Raw genomic sequence first — 27054 nt, 5'->3', positions numbered from 1 at the left:
AGACACGTATGTCGCGGAACTTTAAAATATGGTACGGCTAGGTTATAGTACGCGGCAGATGGTGAAGATCGCTTCCCGTGACGTCATGACGCGCGTACCAATACGGCTTTCCCGCCGTAGCCTTGCTTTCTACTAAGGGAAAGTGCCTGGTTTCACGTACTCTTCACTACGTGAGCATAAGCCTGCTGTTTACTTCTCATTTTAACGCTTTGTTCACTGTCTGAACAGCCTAGTTTGAAGATAAAGTTCTCAATCATAAAAATCAGTTCTAAGATCATTGTTTTTTTTTTTGCCATTTGTACACAAAATTTGAACGATTTTAACAACTACCGCGAGATGATCAATTCAGTCATATTAGTACCGGGCCGAACAGCCGTAGAAAAGAAAGCCTCGTATGCTCTAAGCTGAGCTATAATTGTTTACTTCTGTTCAAAATGTATTTTATTATAATCGAAAGTTTTGTATTTTCGGGCTTATCACGTAATCGTTGTACGAACAACCTGTCCGTGTTGAAATCGAGCTTTTTTATATCAGAGTTTATATTTTGTTTTGTGGTTGGAATTACAGGCGGTTCTATCAAGTTCTAAAAGGCAAATCTGAGTTCTGGGAGATGTCATTAATCAAGCCTATTTCGCATGAAAGTAGAATGATCTCTGGTTTCCTTGAAAGTAGTCATTTTTGTAAAGACACATGGAGACTGCACATACCGTTGCCGTACAGCAAAATATTGAATCATTTGAGTCTGGCAGGTAAAACACCGTTGTCAGCCTAGTCCCTCACGGCCAAAGTAGCCGTAGTAGCACCTCACCGTAACCGTAGCGTATCTTAAAGTCCCTCATGATGGCCTGGGTACGTCGAGTATGGCTTGCCAAGGGAAACAGCCGGCACTTCGATCTTCGTTCGTTCCATACTGGAAGTACGTTGAAGATACATTTCAGTACACATGTATTTTCAACTGATACTGAAGAAGCTCTAAGCCCGAAATAAACGTCTACTTTACGCTAGCTGAGTTGAAATTTCAAGTCAAGACTGCTTGTACAACCTCTTACCTAGTTCTTTCCTAAAATTCGAAGCAGTCATGAGTTCACCTGCGCGACTAAAAAAAAGGCACAGTCCTTTAATTCGTTGCGTGCACAAAAGTAGCCACTTACATGCAGGCAGATTTCACAGTCACGTTTCGATGTTTCTAAACGCACGATTTCTTTTAAGGCGTCCGATTGCGAGGGAAGTACCGTTTTGAAATTAAGGAACAAATCAAGCGGCTTACTCATTATAAATAAACAAAATACTCATGGTAAATTAAACCAACGACGAGGCGCCATGATATGGTCACGTCGTTTTTCACTGCGTTTTGTCATCAAAGCTAGCTCGGATGATTGAAAAGTATAACTAATGACGAACGATTAACACTAAGACAATTATAAGAAGATGTGTTAATCGCAAAATATCACGATTTGTCAAAGGCAAATCCTTGTTGTCACCATGTTCAAACTCAAACTGTAAGCCTCACTGAAGAAAGGCATGCCCATTTGTTCCGTGCCTGGCAGCTTTGCTTTAATTCCTGAGTGCCGGGTTGTTCGAAAGGCGGTTAACTAACGCTAACCCAGGATTAAAAGTCAACCGAAGTATAAATTTTTCGTGTTTACAAATATTTTTCACTGCTTATATTTTGTGTAGTTTGATATTACTCCAGCTCAAAACTAAACGACAAATACGACAAGCTATATAAACAGAAAACTACACCGAAAAGCTAAAATCATATCAGAATTATCGCTAATCCTGGTTTAATCGGGCGTTGAACCACCTGAATTCATACAGATTGGCAGACAGATTTTTTTTTTTTTGCTACAGCCTTCACCTGTTTGTCCAGAAAATCAAATTTTTCGATCTTGTTTGCTCAAGTTGTTCATCTTGCGGTATAGTGTATGTTGTTAGGCTAATCTTTTTTACCGCCTTATCTATCAATCCACTCTAACTGAAATGAGAACAGTGGTGAGTGCAATTATTAGGCCCTGTCACACTATCGAAAACTACGCCTGAGGAATTTGAAAACGGAGGTTTCACTCTGTAAACGCATCAAATGTTTTTCGTCCACACTACGCCGGAGGAATTTGAAAACGCAACAATCACCTCGGTCATTTTGAAATTGCGTTTGAGGAAAACTCGGTCAGGAAAATCAACTGATTATCGTAACGCCATCGCTTTCGAAATGCTCCGTTTTCAAAATGTTTTCCATCCACGCGGAAACAGAAAGCCGGCGTTTTTAAATTCCTCCGGTTTGAAGAGCATTTGCGAAAAGCTCCGTTTTCGTGGCGGATTAGTATGGATGGTAGGCCTAACCGTAGAAATAAAACTGTGTTTTCAGATTTCTCCGGCGTAATGTGGAGGCTGCCGATTCATTCGAATATGAACCCCTCAAGGCGATAGTATCTAAGTAAGTTACACAGGAAATTAACTTGATCGTTATCTTAAATAAAAGCCGCAAATGCAGGGGTAAGCAGTATTGTTTTCCAATTTACGCGGGAAACCACAAATGAAGCCGCTAGCTAATCATAAAATCACTGACGTTTAGGCACGTAGGTAGGAAAACTTACTGAAAGAACACGAAACAATTTTAATCAAATTAAACAGCGATTGATCGACTAAGGCATAGCTTGTAGGAATTGAAATCTACCTGAATGCGCGGAAGCAGGTCGCAAAGTGAAGCGAAAGCCACCTACCAACAAACAGGTTAAACTGAACGACGTTTTTGAGTTGACTAGCACTTTGTTCCAGTTAACATGTCAATTAGGCATTTTATTTCATTTCAAATCACAAGTTCGCGCAATTGCAAATCAACGGAATTCCTGCGAAACGGTCTGTTGAACAAACCATCCGATTTTTTGTTGAATTTAGCTTTTTTTTTGGTTTGTTTCTCTTGTTAAAAAAAAAAAAAAAAAGAAACATACAAACAAACAAGTAAACAAAATCTGGAGTCCACTTGTTTATTCTCTTTGGCTAAACTCATTGGATTATCCCTTATGGCAAGTGACTGATACAGAAACGAGGCACACTCCTCTTTTAGCGAATATATCTCCCTTTCAGCACGAGTATGAAAGCGCAGCGTAAATTACACCTGGAAAACGACGTAATCTGCGACTGATTTCAGTAGAGAAACAGCTTTCGTTTTGTTACGCAATCTTAAAGGCAGGAATGTTTATTTTTTCATCAGGGCTATCGACCTCTTTGACCTCTTCTGTCGGCTCACTGATTTAGATGCGCCGGGTTGATTTGTCTACGGAAGCCGTGGTGGTTTTTCAAGAGCTTTTAATTTAAACTGAAAACGATTGCGTGCTACAGTGAAAAAAGTAAAAGGAAATCGAGTTTCCAACACACTCGTGATTGTTTTTGTTTCTCGTGCGATTAACTTGAATAACAACATAAAAATCTCAAACTGCAATTTACTTGCGGGTTAAAAGAGTCGCCTCTTGACAGTGATCGATCTGCGTTTGATTCACTCATACTGTGCGTACAATGAGAAGTCAATGCATGTGTAGTTTTATCATTTTAAAAAGTCATATTCCGTGCCGTAGAAAAGAATAAACTACTCCGATAAGAGTTGACCTCCATTGTCCGGGTGTTTGTGTAAGTTTTCAAAGCGATCTTTAATCATTTCTTAATTAATTTCAGCTCATTTCAGCTTTTGCTATGTTGGGAACTCCAGACCAAAGGAAAAACCTCGAAAAGCTTAGTGCTAGGGTAGGAACTCTCGCCTCAAAGCCACTGAAGGAAATTCTACAGTTTATTCTTTTCAAGAAAATAATAAGTCTTTTTAATAACTAACACATCTGAAGACTTCGGATTATTTGAAAGCTCAACAGGTATCAATATCAAATAGACAGAAAATTAAATAAACGAGCCCCTCAAACTCAACGCAATATCCTTTGTAATTAATTACTCTTTGAAAAAAAATTATCCGCATTTTAAACAGTATTTTTAAATAGATTGTTCAGTTAAGTTCAATTAGCCGATCTACAGAGATTTCTAGAAGATTTAATTTCTGAAAAATATTGCGGTAGAAAACTTGAGGTACTAACCCAACTGAGTTAGTCTTCTGTACTACTAATTAGGTGGTTTGAATACGAAACAAAAGTCAGTTCTGCGTGAACAAATTGCTGTTCCGGCACGGTAAGTCAAACTTGACATTAAAACCTTGTATTGTCAAAACGACTGAACAAAAGCACTTTACAAACAAACATGTCGCCAGGTATTTAAAACAAAGATGGATCTTTTAATGAAGTCACGATTTGCGAAAAACAAACCAACATTCCAATCGAGAGATTAAATTGAAGGTTCGTGCTTTGAAAAAGAAAGCAGTGGGTGGCTTATATGGAGTACAAATTACTTGCAATGTTGACACTGGATTTAAAGGCTCTAAGTTAACTCAAAATAAGTCAGCGCTTTATGTAAATGCAGAGGATATGTGCCTCGTCGATGTACGGTTCTTGTCTTTCAATTGTGCATGTGTGATAATTTCATCCGATTAACACGCGCGTACAGACTTGTCTCCGAATGAACTCTTTTTCCAATAGTCAGTTAAAAAAGTACTTTATCCCGCAGTGTCTTGTGTTTGTTTAGAGAATAGTTTCTTTTTCCTCGCACAACTTGGGGTGGAACAGATGTTTGTCGGCATTTTGTTTGGGGAGTGCAAGTTCATGTTGCTTTTCGGACATGACTCCTTTCTCTCCAGCAGTGTCGAGCTCCTTGCAAAGTCTGTTCAATAAAGCTTCGGTTTCGCTGAGCCAGAACAAAGTGTCTCTTTCTGACACGACCTGGAATAGATCTCGACTAGACGACGTGTTCTCATACAAAGATTTATGAGTATGAGGCTTGGTAGAGCTGTTGATGTGTACAGTGTTATCACGGCTTCGCTTCCAAGGTTTGTCCATGGGAGTGTAGAAAGAAGCATTTTTCTGTGATTCATTTCTCTCCGTGAAGTTTTTATTAAGTGGTTTGGAGACAACTCCGTGCCCCAGTTTTGTTCCGGAACTTTTAATTCCATTGGCAATGGCGTTGTCGTGTTGATCGCGATTAGCACCTCCTTTTAGTTCTTTGAAACGCGCGCTGTTTTCTTTCACACCACAGGCCGAGTCTAACGTGGATGTTTGACTCCTGAAGGAGTCTTGGTGAGAGCGGAAATTTGCCCCGAACATAGTTTCGCTTCTTTTAGCTTTTCTTTCTTGATCCCTTTGGTGCGCTTTGCTGCATTGACACTTGACAATTGACAGAAAACCGCGGCGAAAATTTCTATTGCAAACGCCGTAGATAATCGCATTCAACACGGAGTTCGTGTATGTAAATGCACGGCACAAGAAAACTATGAGTTCTTGATTCCGTTTAAAACCTTTGGTATGGCTAGCGTACTCGTAGCTAAGCCACAGCAGTTGGTGAGGCATCATAAAAATCAGAAAAATAACAACAATCACCAGAAACATTTTCGCGGTCTTCTCATTCTGCATTTTCCTCTTTTGAAGTGAATTTATTGCTTTGTCCGCGGTGGTCTGCAGTAAAGCCTGTCCAGAACCCGATGTCGCGCTGCGAGATCTCTTCGTCTTGCCGGTACTAAGCTCCGCAGCTTTTCCAGTGTTTTTGCAAAGTTTGAGTCCAATCCACGTGTAAACCGTTGACATGACAATCACTGGCAGTCCATACTGTAACACAAAGAGCACAACAGTGTAGACTTTATCAAGGCTGTATCCATCAGGCCAATCTTCATCACAAATGGCGCCTTCTGGAGATTCGTTGTACTCCAGGATGACAACATAGGGAACAACAGCTAAAGCAGAAACAATGTGAATCGAGGCGATTATCTTCAAGCACTTTCCTTTCGTTATGCGGTACTGCAAGTTAAGAGGGCAAATTATCGAGATGTACCTATCCACTGATATGGCCACAAGAGTCAAAGCAGCTGCGTTTGTGGAAAAAGTCGCCAGCGGCCAAATTATCTTGCAAAGAACTCCGCCGTACGGCCAGTAGCCAAGTTCATACTCGGGTAAATCGAAAGTAATGCTGGACACGGTGGTAATTAAGTCGCAGGCTGCTAAATTCGCTGTAAAGAGCATTGGCACCGTCTTCATTTTCCGCAACAAAACAACCGTGAGAATAACCAAAGTATTACCAGTTACACTGAACAGAAAAATCAGAACAAATACACAATATCTTGGCACACGAAGATCCACAAGGCTCGGCGTTTCGTCCGTCGCATTTAGCGCCGATTCTGCACGCGTCCAAATTTCACCGTTGTTTTCGGAAACGGTGTTCATTTTGCAATGACAGGAATGATAACAGCAGTATTTGACTCCACGACCAAGCGAAACGTTATGAGGTTCGGTTTATCTCAAGACGTAGACGTAACAGCTCAGCGAGTCCAAAGGCGTGACAAGATTTGTCATCGAGAATTACTGCTACGCCCGAAGCGCTAAGCAGGTTTTGCTTGGGATAACGGTTATGTAAAAAGCCAGAGAAAACTGGAATGAAGTCTCGCGATTTGTTGTTTTGAACGAATCTGGAGGCAAAGAAACTGAACGCAGGCCTCTACCCAATATCTACAGGAAACATTTGATGGTGCGTGGATCAAGACGAGATAAATGAAGCCAAAGATATGAATCTTGTGTGAACCCACTCAACCGCACAAAGGAAAAGAATTTTTCACATTCTCATGTATTGAGTAAACAGTGATTATATACACCATATAACGCCGATTAATAGCTTAGAACTTTCTATTAAACATGGTCACGCGTCCTAACAAAACATAGCGCCTGCACTCGCAGCGATTCAGAAGAGAGCGCAAGTCGATTTAGCCTAATCTGCGTTGTTTCTCTGTGGCATATGCAACGTGGTATTATGCCAGCATCATCCAGCAGATAATTGGTTATAATTGACGGCTAAATTATATCAGTTGCTATTTAGACGCTAGCTTACAACGAAATGATCGTCAGATAAACTTTGCAAGTTTAGGTTGAAGGACCAGATATCTTTGTCAATGGCCGTTTTAAATGTCATGTTCATTTTGGAAGCGCGGAATAATTAGCAACCCCCCCGTTGACGTGCATCTTACTTTGAGGGTGTGCTGCGGCGGCAGCTGGGAAAATAAACTAAGATAACCTTATAACCTGTCACGAAATTATTGTAGCAGAGAATGTTTGCTGTCAAGCATGACCTCGGCTAGTTAATTACGAGTTGGCACCCGCTCGTGTCCCGCTGTCAGCGGGAAAGCCGACCTACTTTCTGTTGATGCACCTTCAACTTGTCAATGGATTAGTTAGTTCTCTCGTCTCGGATGGTTGTGCAGTGATATGGCTGCACTGCAAACACTTGACGCAGCTTGTTAATACAAGCCGCTCACTCGCTTTCAAGAGGACACCATTTCCACAATCAATTTGTTTTGTATCATCTCCAGGATCGATTGCCGAACGAGGGCGGCGGAAATCACGTGTTTACAATTAAGTATATTGTGCTTCGGAAAATGCGATTCAGTGAAAAAGGTTATCTCTTTTCTTCTGTGTTTATTACGTTCGTTTTTACATGTCGAAAATCAAGTCTTCATTTTGAAAATTCGAGCTATGTTTTTGTGACATCTGTTTCTGTCCGCTCCAGATCCAGACCACTCCAGTCCAGTTTCATTAAGTCCAGTCCGTTCAATCCAGTGAATCTCGAGACCATCGAGCGATGGCTAAAGTTGAAGGGTAAATGGATCATTTTCACTAAGAGATTTCTTAGAGACAGCAGCATTTAATGGTTTTATTTTCTTTTAAATGTATCGAGTTTTCGTGCAAACCATGAATGTCTACCAACTTTGATTGATTTCATTTATGCGCAATAATCATTTGTTAGGTCACTGATTATATTGCAGCGTGTCTTGCTTAATTCTGTTGGGTAAATCTTGCCTCAAAGAGAAAAAAAAAAGTGACAAACCCGCTCGGAACATCAGTTGAATCGTAAAAACTCTTTTTCCTTGGCCATCGTAGCTTTAGAAGAAACAAAACACAAACCGCGGTGATAAACATGGAACCAAAACGCATGTTAAACAAAGTCAATTTCCTTGACGTTTCGTATGTACAACATACAGCTTCAGAAGTGACCGTTAACTAGATTACAATCGAAATTTAAACGCGAAGAAAAAGAAAAAGACTGGTATCTAATAATATGTAACAAGACTAATAGTTAATAACAAACAGATGAGTCTGCGGGAGAGAGAGAGAGAGAGAGAAAAAAAATTACCATAATAATAATAACAATACCAAATGCTAGTAAAGAAAAAGTTTTTCACTGCCAACGTTTTCATTCAAGGCTGGCTTTAAATCACGAATTAACAATGTTTCCTTAATTTTACAATGTATATCTGACCTACCAGTTGCTAAGATATCAAAATTGTCCCATTTAATATTATGACCCGTGGAAGTAACGTGATCCGCAATGGCTGAGGTGTGACCGCTATTAGCAAGGGCCTTAACATGTTCAGTTTTTCTATCGTGTAGTCGACGCTTTGTTTTTCCTATATAAAAATCATCACAGTCCCAGCAGCTTGCCTTGTAAACCGCGCCACCTTAGACATCTGAGAACGGCTGAACCTGCCCTTGTACGGGAAAAAAGACTTAATTCGGTGGGTGTTTCGGAAAATTATTTTAACGTTAAAACAACCATAAAACTTATAGATACAAGATTTAAGTTGCTGGGTGATTACTTTACTTTGGAACCCTAAAAATGGTAAAACAATGTAGATTTCTCTCTTGGGAACTGTAGTGATAGGGTCTTTAGGTTTGTTTTGATGTCTATTCACTACATCGTTCATGTTGTTGTTCATGACTTGAATCACTCGGGTTTGCGTGTCAAAAAGCAAAACAATATTTGGAATTTTCTTATGACCTCATCAAAATTCTGCGCCTTCCATGACGACGAAGACGAATTCCGTACTGGGATAAGCGAGCTGACAACTCTGGTATGCCACAAAAATTAATAACCGCAGTTTCTTAAGGTTTTAATTTTTATTTCCAACATATTTGCCTGTTGAACATTTCACATTTGTGACAGTTTGATCTAACAACTAAAACATTTTTTTTTTCTAATTTGCTGCTACTTAAATAAAAATATTCAACCTATTTCTAGCCCGAGGAAAGGCTTGGCTACGGTTTACGGTAACAAAGGTTCGCGGAAGACACGTTTAGCTGTTAATGGGGCGCAGTCAAGGTATTTTGGGCAATTCTTTCAGTTATGATCTCTAAAATTCAAAAACGCAAAACGACAACGACCACAAAAGACGCAAGAGTGATATCCGAATTACACATGGCATTTTCATACAAATTGTGACAAACCTGAAGATCGTCGGCCCGATGATTTTCAAGTTTGCCGGTATTCTCCACATTTTGCCCATCCATGGCTCTTTTAGACGTGAAAAGCCGTTATTGACTTGTTATCAGCTCTAAAATTGCCTAAAATTGCATGACCTAGCCCCTTCAACCACAGATGTAGTAATAACGAGCTTATATTTATAAAAATATAATGGCCTCATTGTAGATTTAACACATATATAATTTGATCGGGGCCCAAGCTGGTTTAGACAGCCGTACTATTGTAATGTGATCTCAAAGCGGATACATTTCCCTATAAGGAGCTGACTTCTAACCAATCAAAATCGACACCGAGAATTCGCGAACATCTAAATCTTCTTTCTACAATATGTAGTTCTGGTTTTGAGAACTGACATCATTTGACTTATGCCATATTCTCGCGCTCACTTAATTATTCTCCACAGGAAAAACAACGGGAATGTTTACAGTTCCTCACGGTTTCATTTGGAACTTTTTCAGGCCTTCAAAATGTGCAAAAACACGCGCAATAAAGAGTGCCGACGGGAAAAGTTAACAAACGAACGGAAATATTAACTCTGTTTCCCTTTTCGCTCCGTTAGGGCGTTAGATCACGCCTGTTTCAACACAATCCGAGCGCCTAAAAGGCCCATTTTCACGACACGGGAGTTTTGGTACGACTCGGATAAAATCGGCACTCTAACTGACCGTGTCAACTTTCATCCCAGCTCGGCCTAGTATCTATCTGGTCCCAGCAGGGATGAAAGTAGTCGCAAGTACCAATCTCATTCGAGCGGATCCAAAACTCCTCTTCAGTATACACGGGCCTTCAAAGAGGCTAATAATTGTTTTGTTGTCGATTGCCATTCATCTGACGCTAAACCTGTAGTCACGTTTGAAGCAGTAAGGAGATCATGCATGTACAAGTTGATGCCGATATCCCGTCATCAAGAATCGACATAGCGCGCGTTTTTCGTCTCCTACGTTGCTAAGCAACCTGACACACATTAATTGCGTCATGTTGACGTCACTGTTTTGCAGTACTCGTGTGTTCTCTAGCCAGTTGTTGACTAAACAACACGAATCGAAAACACGACGACAGCTTGGAAGAATTTGCCAAAACCAGCGACTGCTTTCCCCTCCGTCACTGAAAGGATGTGTCACAGAAACCGCGCATTTGCACGCAGGACATGGCGTGAGTACAAATAGCACGTGACCTCGTGGTCCGTGTACCGTTGGACAAACAACGCACGGGCACGGGAGAGGATTGTACGCGAAGCCCATGCCCTCAAAACTCGTCAAGGGAGTTGTCGATGCCTTCTCTAAATCTTCTGTATGTCCTCATCACAGCATATTACCGAGTTCCTTTACAAAATACTCTCTTGTAAGAGGCATCCAGGCGACTTCAAAAGTACATTTTTCTACGCGCTAAACTGAATATGTACCCTGTATTTACACCGTGAAAAAAAAAATAGTGATTCATTCAACGAGGGTCAGTGTTGTAGATGTTTCGGAGCGTCTGCGAACATGTACTCTAGCCTGTATGCCTCGGCTAACAGGAGACTTATCTGCTGGTCGTCCCAGTTGTTGGTTGGGAGATTTTGTAGTAACAGCATCAGCCCCTGCAGAAAGAAACGTTGTTGCAGTTAAACGGGGTCCCGGATTTGCTTGGAATAACCACGATATTGCTTAGTAACAGAGTAGCTTGGAAGTTATATATCAAAGATGAAACGCCGCGTTTGGCCATATTTCCAAACACCGAAAAGAGAGTTGAAAACACGACGCGCAGCAGAGTATTTTCGACGAACTTTGAGCCGTTTGGAATCGTGGTAAAACACTGTCTCGAGTGTCTGATACATCTTCTCAATCCGGAAACTAAAAATTACACAGACACGATTTCCTTGACTAAAACGTGATGAATTGTTAACAAGTTTATCTTGTCAAACTCTGTGATTGATTGACAAAATACTCATACTTCATGGTCGAACCAATGAGGAGCAAATATATTTTCCCGCCAATCAGGAGAGAAACCAATACAATGCAAATCGATAAAAAAGCGTCAACAACGGCAGCGAGTAGAAATATATAGCGTGAATTTTTCAAGTACTCGATCCCGTTCGTATTCCGTCTTAATCTTTCCCAATCTTAACCATCTTTGTTTAATAGTTGTTTGGCATTTTCTACCGTAGTAAGCTATTATCTGATCAAGTTTTATTCAAAGGTGACTTTACGAGCTAAGCGACAGTTTGCTAGAAATCTGGTAAACCATCGTCAGCACGCGGTCAAACGAGCTGAGAGTAAGCGATAGTTGACAACAGCCGCCTGTCAAGCAAGTGAAGAATCTTGTGAACTGTCAAGGAAATTTACGCAAGTTCCAATCCCACAAGAGCGAGTGAGGGTTAGCTATGGCGGAAGGACGAAAGCGAGTGCCAGGTCTAGTCAACTGGCCTTGACGCTTGCTTTATTGCCGTTTAGAACTGTTTCGCTACAGGGCTTTATTCATTTGAGTTACAACTGATTCACTGCATCACCAGCAGCTTTAGTGCACACTAGCTTTAATGTTCTATAACATGCGACTGTCCACTACAAAGCCCTCTCCAAACGCGAACTTCCCCGCGTACTCTAGCCAAGACTAACGGGTTTGAAACCCTTAATAGTTACCAAAGAAACAAACCTGAAAATCTGTTTCCTCTACAATATCCTTTGAAAACTGCTTCAAGAACGCAGCACAAACGTACAAGTGAAAAGAGGCAAATCCATTTTCTACAGCCTAATTAAGAACAACAAAGGCAATAAGTGATAAACTAAAATAAGACTTGGAGGCAAGTTATAAACCACACATACGGCACCGTTGCTAATCAAAGAAAAAAGCCGATCTTGTGTGTAAAAATCCTCCATGCTCGTAAAAACCTTTTTTACAGTGGCTTAATTTCTAAAATTTATACTCAGTTAGAAATTTATATTCAGTTCCAAGGGAAGTAAAAAGACATTTAAGTAGGTTTCGTTTGACTGGTCACACTTTTGTCCACTGTTAAAAAATCTCCAAACACAGTCAGGATGCAAAAGTTGCGCTCCTTCAAAGATGTACGCTTAAGTTCCCTGCTAAGGAGTTTCGGCAAACCACGGCGGCAACGGGAACGAAAACGCCACCAAACAAAAGGTTTAATGACCACAACAGTGGCTATGCACGTGCGCTATAGATCTTTGTACATTACGTAGCCGTCCTCTGCAAAACAACAACGTGAAATGACCAAGTTCTGCATATTATCGAGAAAGTAGGCCACGACGACAATTTCGTGTTTCTTTTTGGAATTGAGCAATTGGCATTATTGAGCAGGTTTTCAGACCGATTGGCGTAATGAGCAAATTCAGATAGTTACGAAATTCGAAGGTAAAATATACATCTATTTTTTCCTAGGCGTTGACCCTGGCGTCACCGTCATCATTGCTTAATAAGCTCCCTGTTATTTAGGTTGCGCACAATGTTTTCCCCGCAGAGGTGTTGCGTGACAGACACGTTCTGTGACGACTCGAACGACGGCCGCGAAGGCATCAAGGCAAGCTGGTGCAGTGGAACCCCGTTAATACCGTCACCAACGGGCCAGGAAAATTTGGTCGTATTTACGGGGTGGCCGTATTAACGTTCCAGGGTCAAATTTCATGACTGGCCTATTTCAAGCCCGGTGATGTCTTGAAATATCACAATCACACTTGTAATAACTGAATAAGCAACCGGAATGCAGACATGATTTTAAAAAATTGAAACTTCAATCAGTACATACAATATTAACCATGGAAAGTACTACAAGAAATGTGTGAGAACCAGTAGGGAGAATATGGATAACGAACTCTAATACAAACCAGGTAAGTATCCCAGAGCCGTATCGTACATCTCAAAGGCATCTCACGCATTAGAAGATTGTTCATCCATCGGAAAGCAAATTGAAGATATTCAACGTGATTTTTCGCCAAGTGATTATTTAGAGGTTCTGGTAAGGAAAAATGAAACTAGTTTTGTAAAAAGCATGTTTCATATGAAGTATTTGATTACAAGTCTACTTTAGACTACTATATTCTAGGCCACTTAGCTAAACCCAGCCAATAAGAGTTGAAAGAAACCATTCTATAAAAGGTCTGATGTTCTATTCTCGCTCACCATCGATTCTCTGAATAAGTTCTCTGAGTGCATTGACTTTCATTTGAATTCCCGGCTGTGCAAATGTGTAATTATCCTGGAGAAAAAAAAAAAAAAAGAAAGAAAAGAAAAGAAAAAAAAAAGAAAAAAAGCGAACGTTTAATACACTTACATGTGATTAGTTGCCGAACTAGTTGCTATGGCATTATAAGTAGTGTTTCTGACAGAGCGCGCCATTGCGGGAATCCCACGTTGCAATCAGAGATGGCCCCCAGAAAAACGAAGAAAGGGCCAATTTGGCCCTTTCCTTTTACAAGACTACAGGCTTAATCAGGAGTACTATTTTAAGAGCCATCCCAGGGCTCGAAATTGCGACCGATATGGTCACCAATGTGACTAACATTTCATCCGTGGCGACCAAAATTCGGCAAAAATCCTAGTTTAATCACCATAATGCCGACTATATTTTTCTGTGTTGACGATCAATCCGGTTATTTTGTCACACATTATGTCCTTCTAGACAATCACATTGAAAGATCTTTGCTTCCAAAACATTCAACATAAGAAAAGAAGTCAATCCATCCTTTTGCTCTCCTGTATTGATTATCTCACATCGGAAAACATCCAAGTTCGAAATCGCCCTACAATGCATTGCAAGCCCTTGATCAGTGACTATGTCACGTATGCCTAAGGACCGTTCTCTTGTAAAGCACGCATCATACTAGTATCTGATTCAAAAGAAACTTCTTGAGTAGAAACACTTCAAAAAGCACTTACTATTAAATTTTATACTAGATCCTAATCTGCTTTATTTCCTTGGTACCCTGGCGCAGTTTTCCCTCTGCAGCTTTCAATGTATTGGCCCCTTACGTAAAAAATTGGCCCCTAAGAAAGGTCTTCAGGGGCCACTTTTGCCCTCAAGAAAAATTTTCTGGCTGAAACACTGTATAAGTGATTCCGAAAACGTTCAAGCCCTGAGTTTGGTTTGCTTTTTGCAGTCAATGACGGATCAAGAATTGCGAAAAAGGAAGGGGTCGACGGTAAAATAGTGCTCAGGGCGCGACATTGCTGAAGTACTGACTGTGGGATGGTCTTTTTCACGTTCTGAAATCTTTGCTGCTGAAATGGATGGAATTTTAAGATTTGCCTGTTGCTTAAGTAATATATCAAACAAGAGAGATAGTGTTTCATCGGGATAACCAAACACCGAGAAGAGAGTATTTTTGACGAAAGTCGACGTGTTTAGATAGCCGATGAAACACTGTCTCGGGTGTCTGATATATCTTCTCAATCGAAACTGACTAAGGAGTAAACGGAGAAGCAAAATCGTCAAAATCTATGCTAATTAAGACCGAGTATCGAAGCCTCATTCAAGGTTGTGATTTTCTTTGTTTTAACTTGATAAATTATTAATGAGTTTGAGAAAGTGACTTCCAATTCTTAGCAACAGAATTGCACTGTCCTGTGTAAGATACTTGTATCTTGCTACAAGGGACATTTACCTGTATACCATCCAGTAGTTTGCTCATGCACCAGAAACTATCAGCTTCTATTGTATCTAAAGTTTCCTGTGATAATTGAGAGACATCATGGTTCTCCAAATCACCATCTACAATGAAATAAACAAGAAATGACAATGCACTCACAACTAAAAACACTTCTTACAGAGGGCCAGAGCTTAAGGCTCCAGAAATGTGAAAATCGTCAGAATCGTGGGGTGTTTAGTCTGAGTTTGATTGTGGTCGTTGAGTTTCAACCAATGGATCAAGACGTTAAAGGGACTCACTGTAACGGCTAAGTCAAGCCTAATTTATTACGTGTTACGATATACTTGCTATGAAACTTAATGTTAATGAAGAAATTACTTTTCTGGATTTAAATATGTCTCCCCGTCCTTAATTATCTTTAAAAACAATGTTACGGTTTTCGTAAGCTATTTCACTACAGTATATATTAATGCTAGTATTATAGGTAATATTAGCATTGTAAGTTTTGTTATTATTGCAAGTAATGTTAGGTAGTGTTGTAAATGAGGTGTGTTCCAATAAAAAACTTGGGCTGGTCGCTTACGAGAACTTCAGAAACTCATCAATAATTCATAAAGAAAAAACAAAAGAAATTAATCTTTCATGAGTGTCTTTAAATCTGATATAGACACGACTAAACGTTACGTTCAAGTTTTAGATCAAAATACCCATTAGCCCAGTGTGCAGTTTCATTAAAGTGTTGATTTATATGTACGCATAAAAGACTCTGAGTAGTCGCTTACAAGAGCTCAAAAACAAAGAAAAAGTCCAGCTGGGTAATCCCAAAAGTGGTCGCGGTCGCTTACCGGAGAGGTCGCTGAGCGACGCTTTTGAGATGCAGACGCTAACCGGAGTTGAAAGTTCTTGTTCCAGGTGTTCACTACAGCTTTTTGGTCAGCACAATTTGGTTTAAAATACAAACACGACGACTTTCCAGTTGATCCCATGGCGTCAAAGGCGCGCCAGAATTAGCTCCATTTCTCTTCCGGTTGCCGTCCGCGTCTCAAAAACGTCGCTGCTTAAGGTGGCTATTTTCATTACAAAGTTCAAACGGGGATTCACAAAGGTGGTCGTAACTCGAGTTGGTCGCTTGCGAGAGTGATCGTAAGGAGTGCTTCGACTGTAGTAAAGAAAAAATCGACAGGAAATATGGTAGTTGTAGTCGAATGACGCTATCATGCAAATCTGCAATTGGTTTGGTTTTGGTTTTACGACACTCAATTGAAAACCACTCTTAGTGCGTTCCCTGTTAATCACAACAAAAACTTACCTACATACGCAGATAAAAATACCACGAAGAAAGGTGTAACAAGATCATTGATTCCTTGGACATAGCCACTGGCTGGGTGACGGATTGCCCAGATATACAGGATTCTCTCAAAGATCTACAGCACAGAGACAACTAACATGACGTATAATTGTACATAACGTATTTCCACACATTACACATGATTTTTACACATAAACAACTGAGTTAGAAAATTAAAGTTGTATTTAAGGTCATTCCTCACATTTGCATTGCGCATCCTTACTGCGCATAATTTATGGCGTCATTAGCGCGCGCTCGTGCACGCGCACATTGAAAAGATGACGGAATTGCCTTGATATTGAGTTCTGTCAGTTGAAAAATGGCTCTAGTTCACCAACGAGCACGGGCACCCCAATTTTTTTTCCACTCATTGTAATCCACTAATCATAAGCTCTGCGTGAGAAAAGACTGATCTAATTTCTATTGCTGAAAATTAAGTAAATAAGAAAAATAGCAGATACACGGTGGTCTTTTCTATTTGGCAGTCGGTAACCACGTCAAGAAATTTAGTTCAAATTTTTAACCACGGATTTAGCTTTCTGTCTGAATCAAACTTAAAACGTGTATTTGTGTCCGACACAATGTATTGATTGTAGTTTAATGCGTGTTCTTATGAGTCCGGGCTCACAACGATGTTACAATTACTGGGAATGCGTTTTTATAATAAGCATTAAATAATGCCAAAATGGGGCATTTTCAATGCCTCACTGCTCCTTAATGAGCATGGGCACCCCCCTTTTTTATTTCAAAATTGAAGTTATCATATGATAAGTATTCAGTGGACAAAGTTTGAACAAAAGTCTGTTGTCACTTTTATTTCAGAGGAATTACCTTAACCCAGCACACAAGGATACATAATTCAGAAATCTCTGTAGTAACTTGGTGAAATCTGTCTCACAGATATAATTATAAACACTAGCCTCCATTTGACTTTGAAAATATGCTCGGATATTTGTCCGCGGACATTATCTGTTCCGAGAAGCGAACAGTTTTCCGAGAGCGAAGCTCGAGGAAGACTGTGAGCTTCGAGGAACAGATAATGTCCAAGGACAAATATCCAAGCATATTTTCAAAGTCAAATGAAGGCTATTGTGTTTATTGTCCTTCAAATATTTTTTGCAACACGCGCAGTTTCGAAAATTGGGGAATATTCACATATATTTCCCAGTTTTAGCTCGGGAATCTTCGGTCACGTGACGCGTTTAGACCAATCGCGGGGGGATCTGTAAATCCAAAACATTTAAAGGACTGTATGAAGCTTAATTCGAATTTCCAGAGGGGTAGGGTGGGGGATCTTAGAAAAAATCCCTTCCACGGGGGAGGTATGGGTATTTTCTGGTACTACACATTTGAACAATAATTTGAGGCACTAAAACCAGCAAAGTTGGTGCTGAATGTTCAATGAAATAACACCCAACTTACCTCCTGTACTAAAGGCTGTTGAAAAAGAGGAATGAGAGGGTTTGTTCTTGGGATATCTATGTGAATCTGTTGAACAAATTATGAAGAACGTGCATTAAGTTGTCTGTTCCCAACATAGACTGAGACATAGGAATAACTTTATGTCAGGAATAAACACTAACTGGCATAAATAAATCAAATGGAGTTTGCTTCAACCATAGATACATGTAGAGTAAAGGTTTGAGCACAGGTCTCCCCAGCTCCTTCAAAGAGGCATGACCATTTTAATATTTGACACTTAAGTTACATGTAATTGCATAACACAGCATAAGTATAAGAGTTTGTACTGGAATGTACTGATGGTTTATAACAGTTTGAAATATGGAAAAGAAATTCAATAAGAACAACTTACTTCAACTCTTCTGGGTGCTACTTGCATTTCCCTGACGTTTTGAGTGATTCCAGGGAGTAATGTAGAGAGCCAGGTAAATAGTGAAACTAAAACTCACTAGAATTGCTTTGAAACAGCTCCAAAACATCTCGGAAACACACGTACATGTACTGTAGCACACGGAAGACTCAAAGACTCAAAGTAAGTTGTTCTTATTGAATTTGTTTTCCATATTTCAAACTGTTATTAATAAACAATTGTTACATTCCACTACAAACTCATAAATTTACGCTGTGTTGTGCAACTGAGTGTAATATTTGAAGTGTTCACTGCCCTCGAGGAGCTTGGGAGACCTGTGGTTTGAGTTGTCAATAACAAATACCTGTCTAAAAGTGTCGTGATAGGTGTCCTCATATCTTGTAGGGTAATACTGCTTGACAAAATTGTGGTACTCCTCTCGTTTTCGATCCAGTGTTGCTTGTCTTCTATCTATATTTGCTGGCAAGTACCCCTAATAATAAATAAAGTGGTTTTCAATTGAGTGTTGAAAAGTACAGTTGAACCTCGATTATCTGTACCTCGATTATCCGGATTTCTCGATTATCTGGACTTTTTCTCTAGTCCCAATTTTGTCACGAATATTTATTAGTCATGATCAAGATCCGTAGCAATATTCGTTTTAAACCTATGGCATTAAAAAGTGCAGTCAAAAGCGAGTTTGTTTTGCTTTTCAAGAGCACAAGCAGCGCTCGCATGCGTCGTAACCAATGAAGAACACTCGAATGAGTTGTTATTGGCTCAGAGTTGAGTGGTTCAAGATGTACAGTGGGCCATATTGCTTTCCATACGATTTGTAAAAGGGTTCACGATTAAATGTTGCTTCATTTAACCAGTTTTGTTCTTCATTAATATTCATATTTTCGATTATCCGGACCCTTGATTATCCAGACTATTTCATCTAGTCCCAATGAGTCCGGATAATCAAGGCTTGACTGTAATTGGTTTTGCACTGCAATCCTACACAATTGGCTTAAGAACCTGTGCCACATTTTCACTCAATCACAAGTTAAACCAAAACCAATTATGACATGTTTTCACAAGTTTTTCCGCATTTCGGGTCAGCTAGATGTAATTAGTCCAAGTTTTGACTGGTTTGTTGGATTGTCTGTGTCCAGTTGAAAACGGCTTCAACACTGCTTGTTCAGTGACTTGGAATATTATTACCTAGTACACTTCAACATTATAAAAACATGTACAGTATCTGTGTAAATGTAATTCAACAAGGTACATGTAACTGAATCAGCTCTTGGTGGCATTTTAACAGTCTGTACAGGTACATGTACACAGGTACACAGGTAAAGTGTAATTGTTATTTTCTTGTTCCAGAAAAACTTGCCACACAAACTTGAAATTGCCTGTTCATTTCTCTGATTCCCCACACAATAGTTTTGTGATTTAATTTGCACAGAAAAGTTCCATGGATATTGTCGAGGTATCAACTCAAAGTTCTGGGTTATCTGTAGAATTTCTGAAAGTCTCACTTATGAAAGACAATACAAACAGTGCTATAGTCTTACACAAACCTAAATCAAAACCAAAGATTTCTGGTTGAATCTCAAACAAGTTGTTTGTGGGGATGGAAATGACTGAACAAAGACTGAGAGACAAGACAACAACAATAGTCTCATGATCACAGGTTATATCAATAGCCTGTTGAACACAACTGATGATCAGAGGTTGGTGACTTACACACAGCAACTGCCATGTTGTTGGACGTACTGTGACTGGAATGCCTGACCAACTGAGTTTTCTTATTGCATCTGCAAAAACAAGAAGAGGTTGGTTTGCTTGTTTGCTTACATCAAGTGGTGTAAGCTGACACACTGATTCTATGAACTGTTTTAAAGCATTTTCCCCAAATGATTCAAAGATACACATGTACGTACATGTACATGCCTCTGTATGTAAAAACTTGGGGGGGGGGGCAAACAAGGTGTATTTTGGGGGATGTGGAAATGGCGATTTCACAAAATAAACTTCTTTTCCGAACTTAAATATTTTTTACCATTCTTTTTAATAACTATAACAAAATACGTAACTTACAGTACATTGTTACTGAACTTTTCTAGATCCTATAGACTACCATAAAATCCCACATTAAAGCCCCCCCCCCCACACCCCACCCCCAGATATAAGCCCTTCTATTTGGTAACAAAGGTAATTATTTCAGATATAAGCCCCCCCCCCCCAACCTGGATATAAGCTCATCTAATGTGTGCACAATAAATGTATTATAAATGTAATAGCTCTAAATGAAATGGTATGTTAGATTTAATTCCTTTCTCAGATACATTTCATCTCATTCTTCCGAAACATTTTTTTTATTCCACTTATATCCCCCCACCCCCTGGATATAAGCCCCCCTCCCTCTGTTTATAGGCCTACCCAAAACCCCTTATGAAGTTATATAAGCCCAGGGCTTTAACCTTTTATCGTATAAAAGATGTATGATTCCAGGCTTTCAAATAGAAGTAGATGAGTTGCTTTCCTACGTAAAATCGTAAAACAAATCTTTGAAATGCAGTTGATGTTTAGTTACAATAATATATTTTCGTTTCATTTAATATTTAAATTTTAAATTTGATTTTTCCTATCCCATTATTGCAACTTTGGGATCCTAAACCTCCTTGAAGTGAACTTTAAATAGTAAGTTTTTACTTTACCTAGGTCGGTGTTAGGGCCGGCTAGCAGCTTGCCAAACTTTTCAAGCTTGTATATTTCTTGATCCTGAAATTCCAGTTTGACTGCTCTGATTGGCGATGGGGGCTTAGGAGATTGTAAATTGACAGGGGGAGGGGGTGGGGAGTGGGCAGAAGACTTTGAGGAAGAAGCCTGATGTTTGTGCCGTGCTGCAAAATAAAGATTGAATCAAGAATCAATACACACCTAAAAAATCAAACATGCTGCCTAAAGTACATAACTTGGAAATTCAGAGATCTCATAAGAGCAGAAAGTGAATACTAGAAGGTGTACGCATGGGCACTGTCATTTATTCATTTTAATTTTTTGTTGTTGGGACAACATGAAAAACCTGTTGCCCCACAGACCTTCACGTACAAACAGCACAATGACCTGTGGAAATGTTTTGAAACAAACTGCTAGGGAACAAATTGACAACAACAAAAAAAAGAAAATCAAATGTTAAGCAGTTACATGTACATGTATTTTAGGGTAAGGTGACAACTTCCTTGGATCAAAAGGGTACTAGACCTTCTCAGGTTGTTACCCCTTCCCCCAGTGACCCTCAGGCTCTGATCTGCTAAGTCCTGGGACAGCCCCACTGGGGAACTCCTTAGCATTGACTAAAATCCCCCAGAAGGGCATAACAGGCTATTGTAGCTAAATGAAGGAAAATCCAAGATTGGATTCTTAAACTCTGGAAACAGATTTTGCGTTTCTTTTCTAAACAGGTCAATGCAAATCTCTCTCATATCATGGTGCATCAAGGGAACTGAAGATTCCACTCTTGGCAAGGACTCTTCAGTTCCTTTGATGCACCATGATCCGAGTGGTCTTGGACTGATCTGTTTAGTAGAGAAATGCAAAATATGTTTTCCGATTTAAGAATCCAATCTTGGATTTTCCTACATTTAGCTACAATAGTCTGTCATGCCCTTCTGGGGGATATTGATCAATGCTAAGGAGTTCTCCAGTGGGGCTGTCCCAGGACTTAGCAGATCTGAGCCTGAGGGTGGAGGAAGGGGTAACAACCTGAGAAGGTCTAATGCCCTTTTGATCCAAGGAAGTTGTCACTTCACCCTAAAATTTCTACACCCTTACTCCTTTCTACTTACTCAGTAAACTCAGTGGAGACGGTCTTGACGTTTTGTGTTCTTCTTTCTTGACCAACTGTTCTGGAAGCTTCTTTGGCTCTGTTGATGTCACACTTGGTGGAATGCTAGATCTCACCTCACCCCCACTGACTGTACGGACACGAGTTTCTGTTTGGAAATTCTTCTTTTCTTCTGGGTCCACCCGAATTACATCATCATCATCCTCACCCCATGCATCACTTGTTTTACTATTAAATTCTTGAAAACTCAGTGGCTTCGGTTTGACCTTTCCATGAACACTGAAAACACAAAAAAATAAAATCTTAGCAATGCTAAGACACAGAAACATACAGAAAAGTAACTAAAAGCTTCAAATCTAGCATACATGATGTTGTTAGTACAAGAACAAATCATGTCCTGTACTCTGTGTTAGATTCACACTAATTGCCATCTTTTGCATATGTTGGATTGTGTGGTACATAACAATTTAAAGAATTGGAGTTGGTTTATTTCCAACACAGCTGCAATGCTGACATAGGGCAGTGTCGAGATCATAATTAGCTATTGTTGAGAGTGGAAGTTCTGAAGCTGGGAACACCTGATTGCCTCCTCTTAGTCTACAAATCAAGTAGCAAGACTTAAAATACAATGTACATGTACATGATTGGGCATATATTTCAGATTTGCAGACATTTCAAGGCTTCTTTCAGTAAGAGTTAACTAAATACAAAGTTAACACAAAAAGCAGACATATAGAAGAATATCTGAGGTGTATTTTTAAGATGCATAGAAGAAGAGACACCTTAGAGATACCTTGGTTTTTCGCAATTTGTAATATCGAAATATTTACTGTCCACAGGACTGACTATAATAAGTATGTCATGACAATAGGCCTGGATCAGATTTGTTTTCCATTTTATCATTCATCATTTTCTAAATTGACTTCAGACTGGAGGGTTTGTACAAAAACTTGTCAAGTGTCAGTTTTTCCTCTTAACAAAAGAATCACTTAATTCGTACATAGTGAATCCAATGAATGTATTTGTCACGTTCTGACACAATAAAGATGTTTTACAAGTTTTACAACCAATTTACAAAACTGGAGATCCAAGTAAAGCACAGATGAACCTCTGTATCTCTCAATATACCTTCTAAAACTAAATTAAATTCATGTTCTAAAAGATCAATGCAGCATACATCAACAAGCTGGGCCCAATCTTTGCTCTCCAAGGGCCAAGTTTGGTATTCAATAGGAGGTTCCCTGTATCAACACACAGGACCCTGAGACAGAGCGTAGTCCTGTACCAATAGCGAAAATATCAGTGACATTGCTATCGCTCATAACGCGGTAATAAATTGTTTATACAGTGTAATAAGTTTTTAAGCAGATATTTCCTAGTTGTCAGTTGCCTTAACGCAGCACTACAGTAGGGACATAAGGGGATCGCAAAATGGCATCAGTATTATGAAAATTCAACAATTAATGGATTTTGGATTTTCCAGAAACATTCACAACAAAATTTATTTACCATTTGGCCCCATTTTGAAAGTTGCAGAATTTTTTCCCAAAAGGAAAAGACTGCTGTGCCATAAGCTGACATTCTCTGTCAGCAACTTATTGTTCACATTTTTATTGTTATTATGTACTGTACAAGAATCAAAATAGCCATTTCTACCATTTCTAAAGTTAGAACTTTTAAGTAATAGTCAGTAATAACCCACAGCAGAGTACTTTTGTAAACTCAGCGGAATCTCTTTTCAATTATTTAAAATTATTGCAATAACATTATGGTTCCTAAATGACCACGCAATTGCAATATAAAGTGATAACAAAATTCAAAAGTCAATATCTTAATTTCTCTCCATGCAGAATGTAATTTAGGCTGCTTTTAATACAAGTTTTATAAAGGTATGTAGTAATTTCGATTCCTGGAAATGGGTTACAGACTGTTCCTTAATTTAATTCTCGTAATAACTTGTGCCTTTTAATTAAATCAGCGATGATTATCGTAAAAGAACTACCCCCGAGCAAAGGAAATGACCATTTGATTGATATGCAGCAATAAAACTCTTTTCATGACACTTTTGAACTGTGACATAATAAAATGAAAGAGCAAAAGACAACTCTCTCGATCTCTCGAGCATTAACTTTGGTTCGCTTAAACAAATTTTAAAAGCTAAAGGTATACACTTTCTCAAAACTTTGACAGAGGATTTATCCGGCCGTTTTAATTTAACTACAAGAAGAACACTCGACATTCAAAATCACATCTTCTAAAGATAACTACTCCCCCTGATTTTAAAGCTGTTTTCGACTAACCTTGCAGGGTGACTAGCGGTCGAGGGAACACTTGTTGAAGTCGTCGACAATAATTCTTGAGCACCATGAGCGGGTTTTATACTGTTTGAAAAGTAAACTAAATCAATAAAAGGGTTTCAAAAATGGCCGAGTGCTGACAACAAACGGTGTTACCTTCCGGGTAATTTACTTGTGTTTCTTTTCCAAAAGGATTTTCTCGGACTTCCCGATTCGAAAGTCACCAGAGTTGGGTCGTCCGCGCTGGAGTGTTCCATCGAGTTAAACTGGGTTCCGAGCGCGATCACACGCTCCTTCGCAGCTTCACTCATCTTTACGATAAATCTGGATTATCCACCCATCACTAATCAGTTGAGGAAGAATGGCTTTTCTTTAAAAGTGACCAAGGTCAACGAAAAAGGGCCAATTTCCTTGTATTTCGCCTTCAATCAGGATAAAAACAATATGGTCGAAGAGAAGTCGAGAGAAGAACAACCTCCATTTGATGTGGCCATGGGCACATCCGCTGGCGACGGGCATTTTGCTTCGCGGGCAAAAGAAACCGGAAAACGTCACATGAATGAATTAGCATCACTTCCGGTCACAATTTTACATTTGTTTTTCTTTATTTTTTTTCTTCGTGTTCTTTCTTCTTTTCTCTTTCTTTCGTTTTCCTTTTTCTTTATTTTAGGTTCTCTTTAATTCATACATCATCAACATTTTCAGCACTCCAAGCTTTTCCCTTTTTTTCTAATTAAATCATGACAAAAAGAAACATAATGTGTGTTTAAACATGATAACATAAAACACAAAATTGAACGAGCTGCGCGGTCGTCAACTTATCAAAAGTCTTTGAATGTATGTTAGTAAAGTAGGGAGAGTATAATCAAAAGAAGTTTTATCAATCTTATGAGGTAGTCTCAATATTGGCCCATTCTATATGGGTATACTATCTGAAGCCTTTTTGCGTCTACGGAATGTATTTTTGGGATGTTGAGGAGTTATTTTCGGGAGGGCTTCAGTATTTTTGAATGTCTACAGCAGTGAATATTGATGTTGGGACTTATTTTCATGAAATTATCCATTGTTACTTCCTGTAAAGCGTAATAACAAAACATTGAAATAGATATCACAGAAATTTCTACCAAGGGCTTAATTCCTATGGGATGCTGAGATTTCACCTATTTAGTAGTTTCAAAGCGAGGTCAAATGAGACTTTGTCTGCGCGCGCGAGTTTTGAGAGCGTGCGGTGGAGAATTTCTTTATTTTCGAGCGCCGATATTCTCCTTTGCACCTGCTAAACAAGAAAGAGCTAACAGGTAAATTTAAATTGTGGGCCCTTTTCTGTTTTTTGCCGTACATTATTATCACTATACATGTTCAAAGACCTTTATTATGATCAACGCGCGACATTGTCCAGATGTGCGTGGTGATCACGCGCGCGCAATCAAGAAGCCCCTGTTCTAGTAGTATTTTTATGGACGTAATGCGATTTTCAAAGGAAACAAAAACTTCAAAAAAGCTGCATAAGTCGCTGTATTTGAATTTGTGCAGGGAATGAAATAATTAATGATAAATGAAACGATAAGTGAAAAATCTCATCCGGATACATGATATGAAAGGCCGTGATCTTTAGAGGAGAAACTCGACCCCAAATTTGCATCATGTCAAATCTGAAGCTTGTTGTAGTAAAAAAAAAACTATATTTTCCCTATCTCGTTTCCTTTCCGATTCATCGAGCGCAGTGCGGTCTGATTTCAAGTCCAGACGTAATAAATTAACGATTCGGCATGCTGTAATTGTTAAAACTAATAACTATTTTATAACGCGTGGAGTTTTCCATGTATATATGATGTAAATATGGCTTTTCTTTCCTCCTCATATCGGCGCTATTCTTCTAGTGATTTTTTTTTTTGAATAATTAAAACGCATCGCCTCGATATTAGTACAACAGTAACTCTGCGAGAAGTCAACAGCACACTTAACACGTTTGCTAAAACATTCCAAGGCACCATCAGTTGGGATTGTTTGGCGAAAATTCGCAAAATCTACGCTTGCCTATCTTCATTTCTTTCCCGTATCTTAGACGGAGAATATTACTAGTACATAGAATAAAACGAAGGAATTCAACGTAGCTATTCTCTGATATTTCACTTACCGAAACCCTGAAAGCAGGGAGACTTCTTCATCTCCAGTCGCGAAGTCACCGCCGATGGCCGACAGAGGGCAAAGGAATTTGGCGATCAAAATAGACCGGCTGTTGTTCTCGGGGATGTTACTTGTGAAGCCGACAGATCCCGCTAAATCCCTGTTCATTTATGTGATGGTTACGTCCGACAGAATGGACTTTCTTGTCATAAATATGAACGACTTATATACACTGTAAATAGGGAAGGATTTCTAAAGAGCAGAAGAATCAAAAGCTTGCGTGACATGAAGTTCTGATGCCGCACCGCTCCTCGCCTTCGCACGTCATTGTCACGGAGAACAGTGTCACGCATTCTTGACCTGTTTGTGGCTGTCCGACACGAAATTAGACCAAATTAAGTACGTTTGATAGATCACTCGAAAATATCTGAACCCGAAACCGAAGGCGAGTTGATGCATGATCTATGCAACCTCCCAAATCCTCTCGAGTGTTGGTTAAACTCTTTTTTGTTTATTTGTCACGTAGGGGCCAAACCACCCCCCAAATGTTTCGTCAGTTCTTGGATATTTCACATTATTTCGCATTACTTAAAAAGTATTGACTCTTTCTACACCAAACTTGGCAGATGATCAGATGACCTATTGCCAATTATATTTACGTAAAAAATGTC

General features: G+C 39.4%; 2 protein-coding genes across 4 annotated transcripts in view; both read right to left on the bottom strand.

Moving 5' to 3' along the window:
* Positions 1-3765: 3765 nt before the first annotated feature.
* Positions 3766-7490, bottom strand: LOC145503232 (QRFP-like peptide receptor). Its single transcript, XM_081482718.1, has one exon. It carries the CDS (start codon positions 6300-6302, stop codon positions 4614-4616), a length of 1689 nt encoding a protein of 562 aa, XP_081338844.1. The 5' UTR covers positions 6303-7490; the 3' UTR covers positions 3766-4613.
* Positions 7491-7501: 11 nt separating this feature from the next.
* The window catches only part of LOC145503235 (TBC1 domain family member 22B-like), a 279621-nt gene continuing 260068 nt past the window's right edge, over positions 7502-27054 (bottom strand). The window contains exons 1-13 of one of the 3 annotated variants that reach the window (XM_081482721.1): positions 24413-24924; positions 24260-24340; positions 21961-22238; positions 20830-21015; positions 19856-19926; positions 18489-18617; positions 17737-17802; positions 16276-16390; positions 14982-15088; positions 13501-13576; positions 13206-13333; positions 12019-12114; positions 7502-10966 (exon numbers count right to left, since the gene is read on the bottom strand). In XM_081482721.1, the coding sequence (XP_081338847.1) occupies positions 10838-10966; positions 12019-12114; positions 13206-13333; positions 13501-13576; positions 14982-15088; positions 16276-16390; positions 17737-17802; positions 18489-18617; positions 19856-19926; positions 20830-21015; positions 21961-22238; positions 24260-24340; positions 24413-24567 (1617 nt within the window). In that variant the 5' untranslated portion in view covers positions 24568-24924 and the 3' untranslated portion in view covers positions 7502-10837. Of the gene's footprint in view, positions 10967-12018; positions 12115-13205; positions 13334-13500; positions 13577-14981; positions 15089-16275; positions 16391-17736; positions 17803-18488; positions 18618-19855; positions 19927-20829; positions 21016-21960; positions 22308-24259; positions 24341-24412; positions 24925-26393; positions 27013-27054 lie in introns of those variants that run through there. The other 2 variants (XM_081482722.1, XM_081482723.1) reach the window with 2 other exon arrangements.

The sequence above is a fragment of the Orbicella franksi genome, chromosome 11 (genome assembly GCF_964199315.1).
Source record: "Orbicella franksi chromosome 11, jaOrbFran1.1, whole genome shotgun sequence".
Lineage (NCBI taxonomy): Eukaryota > Metazoa > Cnidaria > Anthozoa > Scleractinia > Merulinidae > Orbicella > Orbicella franksi.
The sequence above is the reverse complement of the archived record's forward strand: the minus strand, read 5'-3'. Positions and strand labels throughout refer to the sequence as shown.

What these genes read in the sequence shown, in the direction of transcription:
- LOC145503232 (XM_081482718.1), bottom strand. Translation starts at nt 6,302, where the DNA reads ATGAACACCGTTTCCGAAAACAACGGTGAAATTTGGACGCGTGCAGAA.